Source organism: Geospiza fortis, unplaced genomic scaffold (assembly GCF_000277835.1).
Source record: "Geospiza fortis unplaced genomic scaffold, GeoFor_1.0 scaffold23, whole genome shotgun sequence".
In the NCBI taxonomy this organism is placed as follows: domain Eukaryota; kingdom Metazoa; phylum Chordata; class Aves; order Passeriformes; family Thraupidae; genus Geospiza; species Geospiza fortis.
This window is the reverse complement of record NW_005054303.1, coordinates 578,827-592,758: the sequence shown is the minus strand read 5'-3', so window position 1 is coordinate 592,758 and position 13,932 is coordinate 578,827. Positions and strand designations below refer to the sequence as shown.

Below are 13,932 nucleotides of genomic sequence, written 5' to 3'. Positions count from 1 at the left end.
GCTTCGTCTTCGATCCCGTCCCCGCCCTGCAGCAGCTCCGGCGGGCAGAGGGGCCCGCAGCGCCGTCCCAGCAGGTACCGGGCCGGGCAGCGGGGCCAGGGCAAGATCCCCGTCAGCGGGCCGCGGGCAGAGCACGGAGGTGCGGGGAGCAGGAGCTGCCCCGGCGGAGGCGGCCGAGTGTCTGTGAGTCCTGTCGACTTTGGGAGATGCAGGCAGGTAGTAACTATTTTGAAGTACTGGGGAATGAAGTTCTAACTATTCATTCAGTACATTCCCAGTACCGAGTAATGCAGTGGTAACTATTTTGAAGTACCGGGGAATTGACTCTTCTTTCAGATTAGGTGCGAGGTTCAGTTGTACTTAGAACAGTTGTATTTCAGTTATACGTAGAGCAGTTTCGATGCGCTATTGCTGTATGGAAATGCCCTTCTAAAAGTCAAATGTTCTGTGTGAATTAGCAGCTAAGTGATGTCACAGGCCAGCAATAGCTAATTAGATCATCTTCATCTGCTTCAAGTAATTAGAGATGTGGTTTAGCCACAACTCCAAAGGAAGTTGTGAATATAGCTAGACGGTTTCCCCTCTTCGTGGGATGAAATTAGCATCAGAAAACACATATTTACTGAAGTTATGTCCTGCTGTATCCACGAGTACTGCTAAAGCAGCAGGTATAATTGTAAGCTGTTTCAAGTTGTCCTGTTCACAGTTGTTGAATCCATACCATGAAGCTGGATCCTGGGTGTTTTGGATCACCCAGGGTGTTAAACAGCAATCTGAAATAAACACCATCATTAATTAAGCTGGTCTTGTAATTCTCCTTTGATGTGGATTTGATTTCTCTAGATAAGAGCGAGAAGGTTGGTACTGTGACTGGAAGTGTGCATTGTAGGAACAGTCAGCCTGCTGTGATTGTGCAGGAAAATAACAAGATCTCGGGATGTCCACAGGGCCACAGCTGTCCAGTGCCTTCCCATCTAAAAGATCCTGTGGGCACCCGCACCTTGGAGCTGAACCCTTGCAGTCCCAGCCCTCAGTCTCTGGTCTGTGCAGGCTCAGGTTTTTCCCAGTGATATTTGCTGAATGCATTGAGGTTTGCTGATTATGTGCCTTTAGTTTTTACAGTGGTGATTAGCTGGGTGTCCAAGCTGTCCAGGCATTCAGAAGTGAGGTGTACCTTGATAATCTGTTCTTGGAGAGTCGGGAATCAGGGAATCAGGACTACTTAAAAACCGTGTAAGGGAATACATTGCTGTGCCTTTTTTCTCCCCTTTCCTGTTCTTTCTAGGTTGTTTCTATAGCTGTTAGGCACATGTGAAGAATCAAGTTCTGATTTTGCATCTTTCATTTCTCAAGAGAGTGCTAGACCCATAAACCTTTGTGCTGTTCTGGCCTGGTGGTCTCTGGCTTCTTACTTATTAAACTATTTCACCTTGCTTTCAGTACACAAATATTCATTAGGTGAGCTGTGATCTTACAAATCAGTGCCTAGGGCATAAATCCAGGAGTGGGGAAGTTTAATTTTTCATCCTTTTTCCAACTGTATGCTAAATATTAAAATATATTTGCAGAATATATGTTGTTAAGCAATACTTAATTTCAAGAGAATATATTTATTACTTAAGTGTCCCTTGATTCTTGCCAATGCTTATAAAAATGACGCCTACTAAAAGCGTTGCACCCAGAGGGTATGTTGGACTTCACAGATGTCACATGAATTCCACTGCCCTCCCCTGCATTTAATTTAGATGATGGATTCCCAGGTGATTAATTCTTCTTTCTTCATATGCTGTGGAAAGAATGAATGTGGGCGGGATTGTTCACTCATGTGTGTGTAGGGTATTAATTTATAATGTTGGAAAAAAAGTTTAGGTACTGGTCTCTTTTTCTTTGTCCTAAACCTCAGGCTTAGTTGTTTTCCTTGTTTGTTCAGTCACTTGTTTAGTATCTGCTGGTTTGCTTTTCACTCATCCTGCTGGTGGGTGGTTCAGTTTCAGTTGTAAGTTACTCTAAATGCACTCCCCAGGGCTGTGGCTTGGCTGTGAAATGGGCAGTCCTGCTCTGGCCCCCCATTTTCCCCACTGCATTCTGACCCCACCTTGTGCAATCATCCACAGGGATAGTTGAAAAACTACTTATTTTGTAAAAGAAAAAACAAGGAGTTGTTTATTTTGGTCATTTGATTTTGTATCTAATCAGTGAGCTGGGCCAGCTCACTGTGCAGCTGCATGTTTACTGGGTCCTGCAGGAGTGGCTGTTGGCAAGGCAGAGCTGAACAGCCCCCCCCAGTAGCAGCCAGCCCTTTCAGCAAGTTTGGGACAGGCAGGTGCAGCCCCCGTGTGTGGTGGGCAGAGCCAGAGCACCTGCCTTGCCAGGACAGCCTCAGCTAGGAAACCAGACCTTGGCTGGCTTAGGCCTCCTGTCTCTCCTATCTGCTGTGGCTTACACCAGCAGTACACTTTGACTTTGGTGAAACATTTATTAAACTTTTTTGCTTGATTAAGGTGCTTTTTACTTCATTTAGTGAATTTTATGTGATGCATATCCTGATGTATTTCTCCTCTCTTTGGACTCTTGTTTAATTTTATAGAAGAATGGCTTTGTTTACTCTGCATTGCTATCTCCCCAGATACCTTAAATCTGGTAAATATTCTCTCTAATCTAAGTGGGACAACACCCAATCTCTGTCTTAAGATCTCATCTCTTTAAAGTGAAAGGCAGAGCAAGCTCTGACTGGAAGTAGAACAGTCTCTGTTTAAGCCATGTTGTTGTTCTAGTTAGTAATGCTGCTCGGGCTCCATCCGGAGGATTGCTTGTGCAGAGAGAAGTTAGGCTGGCAGCCTTTTGCAGCCAGGATGGATCTTCACATCTAAACTGAGAAGCCTCGTGTGGGAAGAGGTTCAGAACCTGGGTTTGCTTGAGCTTCTTTGTGTTCCATTGTATTTTTAAATGATCTTAATACATCAAACCATGCAGAATTGGTGAGGATACTTGTCTTAAGCTTAGTGTGACTATTTGTTTGCCTGTCATTGCAGATGAAGTTTGCATTAATTCAGTGCCAAAAATAAATTATGTTGTCAATCTGGTGCTTATCTTTCCTGTAAATTGTACCCTGGTGATTTTGTTTTGAATCTTTGTTTTTCAGTGATCTAATAGCCAGACTTAAACTGAAGAGAACAGATAATTAGGTCCCAAATGAAGGGTGTTGGTCTTTGGGGGGTCCTCGTGGTCGCTGCAGTGGCCTGAAGAGTGAGTTCTGGAGATACTCCTTTGCCAATTAAACCAGCTTTGAAAAAAGGCAGTCTAGAAGGGCCATGTCCCAATGACTTTGAAACCTCCATGGCACTCCACTAATTTAGCACCTATGCTTTGGAGGCTGGAGCCTGGCTGTGAGCAGGTGCAGCAGCCTGGGCAGGGGGGCCTGGCTCTGGGCCCCAGAGCCCCTGCATGGATGCACAGTGTAGTGCCTCAGCCCTGGCTGAAGCATGGAGAGCCTAAGGCTGCCTGCATTTGGTGGCACAGCCTCATCATCAGAGCTGGGGGTCCCTTCTCCCTGAAGGAATGCAACCCCTCTCTCCCCAGAGTTCTCTGTCCCCTGGGCAGAGGGGGCTGGAGGTGGCTTTGTCCACCCTGCTTGTTGAAGCTGGGTCAGGTGGCTCATGGGGCCAGAGATGGCCCAGCCCTTGACCAGGACTTGACAGGGGCTGGAGAGGGCAGAGGAATGTGAGGCTGTGGCAGAATTCTCTTTGTAAAGGTCAGGCCTGCAGTGAGTGCACTGTGTTTGTACATCTTCCAGTAAGGAAAGCACCTGCCATGCAGAGAGGAGGGTTGGTCAGGATAAGGTTTAAAAGTCACTTGAGCAGTGCCTTTGTGGTTAGTGGTGAATTGATACAAAAGCAAGTTGCATCCTGTTTCTGAAAGAAATTCTGTTGTTTGGCACTCTTAAGTGACAACAAAACATGCTCAAGAGCAGTTTAATTTTGAGGTAGGGAGAAATTCTGAAAATTTTAATTCTGTGTTGATTTTGTTGGGTTTTCTTTCTCCATTATTCACTTTTGCAAAAAGGGAGTTGTTGGCCTCTAGACTGGGAGCTTTCTCTAACTTTCCCATTCAGGTTCTCCATCTTCTCAGCAGTGACCAGAGTTGCAAAAAAATTTCTTCCATGAAGCCTTATTAAAACACAGAACATCTGCCTAAATTACTCTGGCTTTCATTCTGTTCAGTGGTATATGTACTTCTAGATCTAGTTTGACCAGGGTGTGAAATCATGGGTCCAAAATCTCTTAGGAAGAGTGTTGATTTAAACTCAATAGATTTTTTTTAAAACCCATACATTTATGGGGTAGCAATTGTTCACTCTGTTGTTAAACAGTTCTGTCCTAAGGGAAAACAGGGAACGGCAGCTTCATGCTGCCAACTTCTGCTCTCAGGACCTCTGTCTGCTCAGAAGGGAGCAGAGCCCCCCCCACCATGTCCCAGACTTGTAGCAGCATTTGGCCAATAATGATTGGGATCTTAGATACTGCCATTAAATTGAGACAGTTTTGATTTCTGCTGTTTCTCCCCATGTCTGTGCAAAGTCCTTGAAAAATGCATCTGTTACACAATGCCTGGTTACCACTCATCTGGCTGGGCAGCTGCCAACAGCTCCAGCCAGTTACAGCTCTCTGAGAGGCACTGCTGGGGCTCTTATAGTGGTTCTGGGTTCCTGGTCTGGGTGGATTTCATGCAAAAAGTAATAAATAGTTGTACTTTATAAGGACAGTATCCTTCTGGACTTTTATTTCAGTGTGTGTTCAGGCAGCTTCCTGAGCTCAGTGCACATGGCCTGCAGAGCCATACTCCCAGTCTGGTTTGGATTTGAATTATTTAAGATCAGTTCCCATTTCCTGTTCTTGAGTCATTCATTTACTCTGTTTTCATATGTGAAATGTACTTGAGTCACCTTTCCTTTCTTAATCTCAGACATGGTCTTTCAGCTTCCATCTCTACAGCCTACATGTTTGCTTCCTCTCACCACTGTGTGACTGGTTCTACAGTGATAGTTTGGGGCAGAACTGCTGAACAGGGAATCCTCACCTCTTGGAAACTCCATAATTGACAGGGTTTTTGTCTTCATCATGAAATAGGATAATGATTATGTGTAAAATAACTATTTAAAAACTGCTTCACCTAAAACAAAGCAGTGTGTGCGCAAGTATATGTAAAGAAATTGTCCATCTTCATTCTTGTTTTAATGGTAATGAAACTAGTTTTCCATGCAAAACTGCTTGGGTTTCCTTCTTTCTTTTCTTCTTTTTTTTCCCCCCCAAATATACAGAAGAGCTGTTTGCATTAGCTGTCTGGATGGTATATGTGTATCCATGTGTTTTCTGTATGGCTCTGTGGTCATGGCAGCAGCTGAGGAATCCTGAATGCCATTTAATGCTCTTTTTCAGTGTTGCATTGAGTTGGTTTCCAAGGGCCATCTTTTCAAAACTAGACACATTTAGCCATGTTAGGGAACTCCACAGGCAGATGCTCTTGCCTAAAATACCTTCTTCTTGGCTGTCTTGTTGAAAAATGAATCCAGATGTTTCCAGTTTTGTTTGGTATCAGAACTATAGAAGGACTGCTGACAGTTCTATTTTCATGGCTTCTTGGCATTAACGGCAGAAAGAGAAAAAATTGGATTAAAACCTGACACAGAATACATAAAGAAAGTCTTAAGTTTTAAGTTAGATTATAAAGTAACAATTGGTGATTGTTGTGATTTGTTCCTAATCTGCTTAGAGCAAAGGACTTATCTTATGTTGAATTCTTTCCATGTTCTCATCAGAAGCCAAGTTCTTTTTTTACAGATATTTTAGTCTCTTCAGCTTTCTTTTCTGGTGTCCTGACTTCAACTCTTGCTTTGCCGTTTTCCATCTGAATCCAGAAAGGTCTGCAGTCCAACATAATGGATTTATTCTTTTGTTTACTGCCCCAATACATACAATATTGTACATTCTTGTCCAAGTCAGTGAATTTATCTTCTGTTCGCAGGAACAGTGTTGTCAGATCAGTAATTGGATGAATTGGTTGCTTGCCTAATGCAACATTAGGAAGAAACATTATATCAACTTTTACAGCCCAGAGCAGAGGGGATTCAGCGTATTAAAATCCAAAGTTTTAAGCTTTGTCATGGGATAGATTTATAATGTTTCCTTCTTAATTCAAATATAAATCTCACACAAGAAAAACTGGTTCAGATTTACGGAATTTTTTCTTTTGGCACTTGTAAATTATATTATTAATGTTTTGCATACTGGGGTAGGATTGGATTAGGTCTACATTTGAGGGCTGCAGGTGCAAGGCTGTAGTGCTAAACCAGAGGCAGGGAGTCCCTGGGACCCCTGTCAGAAGGACAACTTTGGATCCTGTACTCGTGCCAGGGTTTGTTCCCCTTCTCCAAGGGGTGCCTGAAAAGCAGAAGCAGTTGTTCCTGTAGCACAATAGCTCAAGCACACACACCTGCTCAGCTTTATTTTTCTTAGGGGAAGTAGGCAGGAGCAATTAGTTCTTCTTTGTGATGTGCTCTGGTGCTCTGTGCCTGGGCTGCGTGTGCAGATGTGCTGAAAGCCTTTTGGCCTCCTCCAGACTGGAGCCCTGGGAAGAAGCAGTTGCTGAGCTGAATGAGACCACAGCTAGATTGCACAAGTGATCTTTAGGGTTCAGCTCAGGGCCTGCACGAAGAGAGACATACATTAGATCATCTTTGTCTGGGCAGAGAAGCTGGAAAGAGAAGGCAAAGCTGGAGTGGGACACAGTATGTTCCCTCAAAAGTGCATGTGGGAAGATGTGGCTGCTCTAGGAGAAGTTTGTGCCCTGGCACAATTAGAGCTGGACCTCGTGGGCAGGAGAAGATGCAGAGCAGCTCATGGGCTCACAGTGAGCTCTGCTTTTAGTGCTATGACAACGCCTAAGCTAAGAACTGATATCTGAGGTGGTTTTCTTTCCCTCGAAAGAAGCTTGCTGAAGTTGAGTAATATTTTTGTACAGTTGTCACATCCTGGGTGATAGCAGTGACATATTAAGCACTCCTGCTGATTACAAGAGTTTTAAACTTTGCTTACAACTGTTACCTGTAGAGAACCCAGCAAGCAATATCTTGCCTGAATGCTATGGCAGTCACCAAAGGGAGTGTGGAGATGCTGTCTGCAGGCTCCCACCTTCCTCATCTTTTTGACTTGCTCAAAATACAGTCAGAAGGATGCAGAGCCAATAGTGGACTGGTTTGGAATGTCAATAGTGCTATGAGAACAAGAGCAAGCTTGTTTTTACAAGTGTTATTAAATGAAATATTTTCTCACCTTAGATTATCTTGTGATATTTTGAGGCTGAGGTAGATAGTTCCTGGTGATAGTTAAAATATTAGTAGTGAAGGAAATTAGTTATTGTAATATTTTCTGAAATAAAAACATGTCTTTCTGCTAAAGTTGCTGAGTCTAGTGCAGGCATAACTTGTTGAAATCCACTGGTGTCAGAAGCTGAGGGGAATGGGACATGGGCTCATAATGGGCCTTCTGGTCTTCAAAAGCAAAATTCTGCTTTAGCAAGCTGTAAGTGAATGAGAGGAGGTTGCAGCACAGGACCGTGACAGTTCAGACCCGTGATCTGTTCCATTCAGTTTCCTGTTTTTGTGATCAGTGAGAGGAGCTTGTAAAACTTCCCCTGATGTGATGCTGTGTCATCATTTACCAGTGTGGGAGATGCTTCCTGAGCAGTTGGTGGTTTGTTTGCATCATGGAGTGTGACTTTACCATCTATTTCTGTTACCTGATTCCACTGCATAACTGCTCAAACACTGGCAGCCTCTTTGCCCAAGGCAGGCTGTGCAATGGTCTGTCATAAAATCTCCATCAGCTAAACTAGGTTAATGATGCATGGTCTTCTCTTCAGTTTTAAATATGCAATTACACTCTTTTTTTCATTTGCTGGACTGGGAGAGTTTTGCATCTCTTCATTATGTTTCTGTTGAACTGTTTGTAACATGTCTCTCACAAGAATGTATTTCTGGTTGTGTCCTTCAAAAGCCTCATAACTTCTCTTTTTCTGTTGTGTAATTTCAGCATCTTCTTTGAGATCTGCTGCTTTCAGGATGAAATCCCTTTTTTTTTCCAGTCACAAAAAAAGAGAAAGCCTCCCATTATCTTAATTTCCTTGGAAGGCAGAAGAAGTGGAATAATCTCTGCATGCAAATTTCCAGAGCTTTCACGCTCTTGCAAGAGTTATGGCTACAAGCAGAGAAGGGGGGGGTGTATGTATTCACACACCCACCCACTGGTTACTGCAAATATCACTTCCAGAAATAGGTATAGAAAGGAGCTTCTTATCATGCACCTGGTAGGTGTGTGTTGGCATGACATTTTTTGTTTCCATTTTTTGCAATTCCTGCAGACATCCTGCTACTGTTCAAGTTGATAATGAATAGGAATGAAAGCTGTGTCCTCTATTTTCACATGCTCAGGCCCCCTTGAAGTACCAGTCTCTCCTGTGTGGGCAGTACAAGTCAGACCTGCATACAGTCCCCACAAAACCAGTATTTTTATTTTTTTTTTTAACTGTGAACATTATGTTTTTGGTAAGTGTGTGTGGGTACATGTGCTGTCCTTGCTGCTGTAGTAGCAAAATACCTGGAGGCAAATGTCTCAAACCCATTTAGGCTGTTTTACTAGGGCTGGCTGGTTTTGAGACATGGTGGCCATCAGCCACCTCTCTTCAGGTGAAGAGCTGTGCTGAGAGGGGTGCACAGCTCCCAGACACTCTCCCCCAGAAGCAAAACCACAAAACAGCTGGCTGTGGAAAATTAAGCCTGGAGCAGCATCTGCACCATCAAAAGATAATCCATCTGACCTACATCAGAAGCAGCTTTTGCTGTGCTGTGCTTCTGTAAAACATCTGGAGAGCTGAGCTGGTGCTGTTATGCTCTCTGAAGAATTTATATGCCTGGGACTGACTGCATCTTGTGGATCCAAAAGGCAGAAAGTCATAGGGCAGCATAAACAGGTAGCAGAGGAGGTATCAGAAATGAGGTGTTTGGCTGAGGTGTGAACTAGCAAGCTTGAGCTCACTTTCTTCAGAGGGCAGATCATCATATGTTGCAAAGTGTCCTGGCTCCTTTGGGGGTCCTGGAGCTGTGATTTATGATAATCCCTTTTTTCTGGGTATTTTGTTTTACACATCCTGCTGTGTGAGGACTTACTGCTACTAGAAATTTGCTGTGGTATGTTTCTAAAATGCAGATCTGAGAATGCATTATATACATTTATGACTGGCAATAAATCTCAAAATGTTTGAAACCATTGGCTTAGCCCGCTTTCCCTGTTTGAGAACAGTTGTTTCACCTTTGTTTCTATTGTGTAGTTATAAATGTGTTACCTGTTCAACTCCTATGGAGCAGAGCTGTGACTAAATGCAGTAAAATTCATTGGCAACCTGCAGTCTTGTTGCAAAACACCCTTTCCTCATAAGGCAGTAAAGACCTGACATTCCTTTTCAGACTGCTTTCCGCTTTTAATATTTAATATTGCTATCATCCGTTTTCTATCATGTTCTTTTTATTTAATGAGTTGTTGAAAATATTTACTTTCTTCTCCAAACATCTCTGTCTTGTAATTGTTCTGGAGGCATTTGGAGCTAAAGTCTTTGATACTCTGTTTATCTGATTTTAGCTCAGTCAAAATTTCTATCAGAGGAATCTGGAAATCATTAAGATAATTTATGTTTTCCATCTAAACCCATTAAAATAATAGTTATTATAATTCTCTAGGCTCAGTGTATGTGTGTGGTTAGGTTTTAAACTGCTGTTTCCAGGATGTTGTAATAAGGTTGGCTCTCTTTTTGCCTTAGTGTGGAAGTACTCTTGCTGAGTTTCATTTGCTTATCTGACTTTGGCTTGGTACTGGGAAGAGAGAAATGAAATGGCTTATTGAATTTGGTGAAAAACACCAAGAAAGAGAAAATTTGACACACAAGTGACAAGATGTGGGTTCAGTTCCCTCTTCTGCAAAGTGATTTCTCTCTGTTTATTTGTCTGAAAATGAGGGCAAATTCTCTTTTCCCCCTCCTTTTGTTAGTCTAGAATCTCAGAAATTGAGGATCCTTGTTATGTGCATATTGTCTAACAAAAACTGACCCCAAAAAGTAAAGTAGAAAGTCAAGGAGTCTTGTTGAAATGGAAGACATTGCTGGGAAGTCAGTAATTCTTTGGGATTTGGTGGTGCACTAACAGATGTCTCTTCTGGTTTATTTCATAAATATATTCCCAGATAAATTCGTGTTAGTACAACATTTAACAACTGTTAAATTATATGCTGAGGATTTTTGGGTAGCAAGCGCCAGCAAAAAGGATCTGGCATGTGGGATAAGTTTAACCTTTGATAGAAATGTCAACTTCTGTCAAGATCATTAAATACTTGCTTAGTCCTCTGCAATGTTTTTGTTTATTTTCAGTTAATAAAATATACAACAGAACCTGCTAAATTTCTTTCTCTCCCACATGGTTAAGAGAAAACTTTTGCATGCAGTGAAAGTTGTATAAATAACTGTAGGCAGCTTGGAAAATACAGATACAAGAAAATATATGAAGTGGGAGCCAAGCCATCTAATTTACTGCCAGGATTGCTCAAACAAAAAACCAACAATATTTATCATGCTAGTTTAATTAAGTGAATTAAAACTTTTAAAAGTAATTGAGACCATCCATGTTACTGATTCCATAAAGTGCTGTAAACAGAATGAGGGAGCACTGTGTCTAAATGGCCTGTCCCTCAGCAAATGCAGTCCTTTTTTTGTAATATGGCTGTGGTGCAAGGCTTGGGACCCAAGTGCGAGGTTTGTCACTGAAACCATTACATTTGTAAGCTTAAAGAAGTGTAAACAGTGCTGTAGTCTCTTAGTCATGGAACTTTCTTCTCAGACTCCTGTAATTAAGCTAAAACTGAAATGGAGGCTCTAAGAATGTGTGTCTATATACTTTGCCATTCACTATTGATATTGCCTTGCCTATTGCTAAAGAGCAATCTGCAATCCTAACTCTTCTGTACAGTAGGCAGTAATGAATTGCTTTATATTTGTCTTTAGATAGAAGAAAAATGTATGAACATTTGCATATTGATAAATGGGGCAAAATGTACTGGTTAAAGGCTATCACAGCTGACTTAGCATTACTGTGAAAAACATGGTCTTTTTGGTCTTTTTTAATGATAGGAGACAGGAGGTGGAGAAGTGCATTATGACTGTTAAATCCTCAATACCCACAGAAGCCCTTTCTTTCTAGGTAAGGCACTCACCCCTGTGAAGGAAAGGCAGCTGCTTGTGACAGATGATTTCCATTTGTTTCTTTGCTCACATTAATTGTTCCAGCTAAACAATCCCCTACCATGAACTGAATTTTCTCTGATGCAGAAAAATGAATTTTTCTACTTTATGTCGCTAGAAAGTAGGACAGTACTAACATTTTGGTTTCTTCACCAGCAGTAGCGAATAAATTCTATCTGGACATTTTGAGATAAAAGTCAGTTTTGCCTGTGCAAACTGCCACTGAGGCTTAGATACCATTGTTGCAAAGCTTAGAGCAAACAGAGCAGCTGTTTCAGTCCAGTTTAAACATGGTGAACAAGAGTGAAGCATATTAACTCCAGCTGTATACTGATAACAGCTGGGAAGGAAAATCACTGCAGGGGAACCCAAAGTAAATTAGCAGCCTTGGCTATCATGAGTATGACTCCAAGGGAGGAGCAGCAGTGAAAGTCTGATCATTTGAACCATGGAGAATTTAATGAGAAATTCTCATGCCTCTTTTCATGCTTCTGTAAAGATGCAGAGTAGGTTCTGGTGGCATTGCCTCTGAAGATTTTTGATGCAGATCTCTTGCTGTACTCACACTCATGGGCAATTTTAAGATGAAGGCAAGTACTGAGAGAGGGATTCTGTGCAAAGTAATGGTGTTTGAGTTAGAGGAAGTGTCCATAGCTTACCATCTTCACTTGACATCTACAGAATTTGAGGGGCTTTTAATGCAAGAAAAATTTGGGGGTTATTACATTTATTTCCATAGACTTTTTGTGATTCTCTAGCTGTCTTTGACCGTACAAAGAATATGATGGCACTGTTCAAGATGCAGTGGGAATGGTTTCTGTGTTGGTGCACAGATGCTTTTGAAATTTCTTGCAATTGAAATAACTGAGCAAACATGTCCATTTTTCATTTTTTGGTAAAACTGCGTATTTTCCCCATGCTTTCCCCCTCTATCTTACTTGTCTTCCTCATCCCTTCAACCTACGTTCATGTTCTGTTTGGTGTCTTCTCATCTTCATTGAGGTAGAATTGTGTCTTGGATATGCTCTCCTAAGAACCTTGTGTACTGTAGGTGGATGTAAAAGGACTAGACTTAGCTAAAGTTTTGGACAGGAGGCAGCACAGCTGTCTGTGTCTCTCTGAAAAGAGAACATAAGGATATGAATAAAGACATTTAAATGAGGCCAGTTAGCATTGTCATAAAGTTCTTATAATGTTAAGCAGCTGTTAGAGACTTGTTCTCATTCTTTTGTAGATTACATGCCTCCTATTTTGCTGAAAGTCAGCGTGCTTTATTTCTGTGTGCACAGCAAACAATTATATAATAAACCAGGTCTTCAGTTTCATGTGTATACAATTATGAGAAAGCAGTAGCTTCTCAAAGAAGGCAATTTTGGCATCATTCATAAAGCCTGTTTTCAAGTTAAAAGTATAGAGTATGTCAAGTGAAAAATGTAAACATGTATAGATGTATTTGAAAATAGTAGGGGAGTGAAAGAGGATAGGAGGAACATGAACAAGGGAAACAGAATTAAAAACACATCTTGCAAATGGCTTGACAATACCATGTCAAAACAGTTATAAAGCTGAGTAAACTCCAAAGCCCAGTGGCACACACAAATATGAGGAGAATTTTAGTGTTCCCAAAAGACAGGGACCTGTCTGGATGGATTACTGAAAGTATTTGAATGCCATATGTTAAAACTGCCTCTTTCCTTGTGCTTTTATATAAAAGTGATTTTTTTCAGTCAGAGAAATCTGATGGCTCTAATCCTTTTATGACTGAAGTAACTCTCTGATTGATCCTGGGACTGTGTACAAAAAGCAACTACATATTAAATACCTGATAATACTGCATTCTGATTTTACTTACTCCCATCTACTATGCTTTGTTTTATTGTGTTTTTCAGGTCTGATAGCTGCACTGGATTGCTGATTGAGGTCCCCTCTAAATTATAACACTGAAAACAATGGCAACAGAATGTATAAAAACCTGCTGTAAATTGTGTTTCTGCGTGGACAAGGAAAAAAATGATCGTGAGTTCTGACATAATGAGGGTTTAATAAATGTTTTGCTGCATTAGTGATGAGATTTCCCATTAATAGAATGACTGTGTTACCCCTGATAAATTTGATTTCTCTTACAACATCCAAAATTCTTTCCGTACCTCCACTTGGAGATTGAACCCATGCTTGTTAATATTATGAATTGGAACTGAGAAATAACAGTTGTCTGAAGTCTGCTCTTTGCAGTCTAGAATAGTGTCCAAAAAAGCCAGCTTTTTTACCCAAGGTTGTGTAAAGGTCTTATATATTTCAAACTCTGAGAATTGGAATGCTTTTTGGTTTTTTTTAATCTTGGTATTTTTAACTCTGTTAGGTTTTTGTTTGGTGTCTTATTTGTTTGAAGAACTCATCTATGCTACAAGTGTCGCTCTTTTGCAAATTCACTTAAGAAGGTAGCTGTAAATATAGAAGCTTGGGCAACAAAGAGTTTGGATCAGTACAGGTGTCAGGAGGATGAATATCTTTTCCTGATGCTAGTCCTGAATGCTGTAAAACTGAATACTAGCAGCTGTTAAGTAAAGTATCAAGCAGAGATACTATTAAATAAAA

General features: G+C 41.3%; 1 protein-coding gene across 1 annotated transcript in view; it reads left to right on the top strand.

Moving 5' to 3' along the window:
• The window catches only part of TC2N (tandem C2 domains, nuclear), a 28,488-nt gene that overhangs the window by 505 nt on the left and 14,051 nt on the right, over nucleotides 1-13,932 (top strand). Inside the window, exons 2-3 of the mRNA XM_031066299.1 lie at nucleotides 11,227-11,296; nucleotides 13,227-13,353. Of these exons, the coding sequence (XP_030922159.1) occupies nucleotides 13,287-13,353 (67 nt within the window). The 5' untranslated portion in view covers nucleotides 11,227-11,296; nucleotides 13,227-13,286. The remainder of the gene's footprint in view (nucleotides 1-11,226; nucleotides 11,297-13,226; nucleotides 13,354-13,932) is intronic.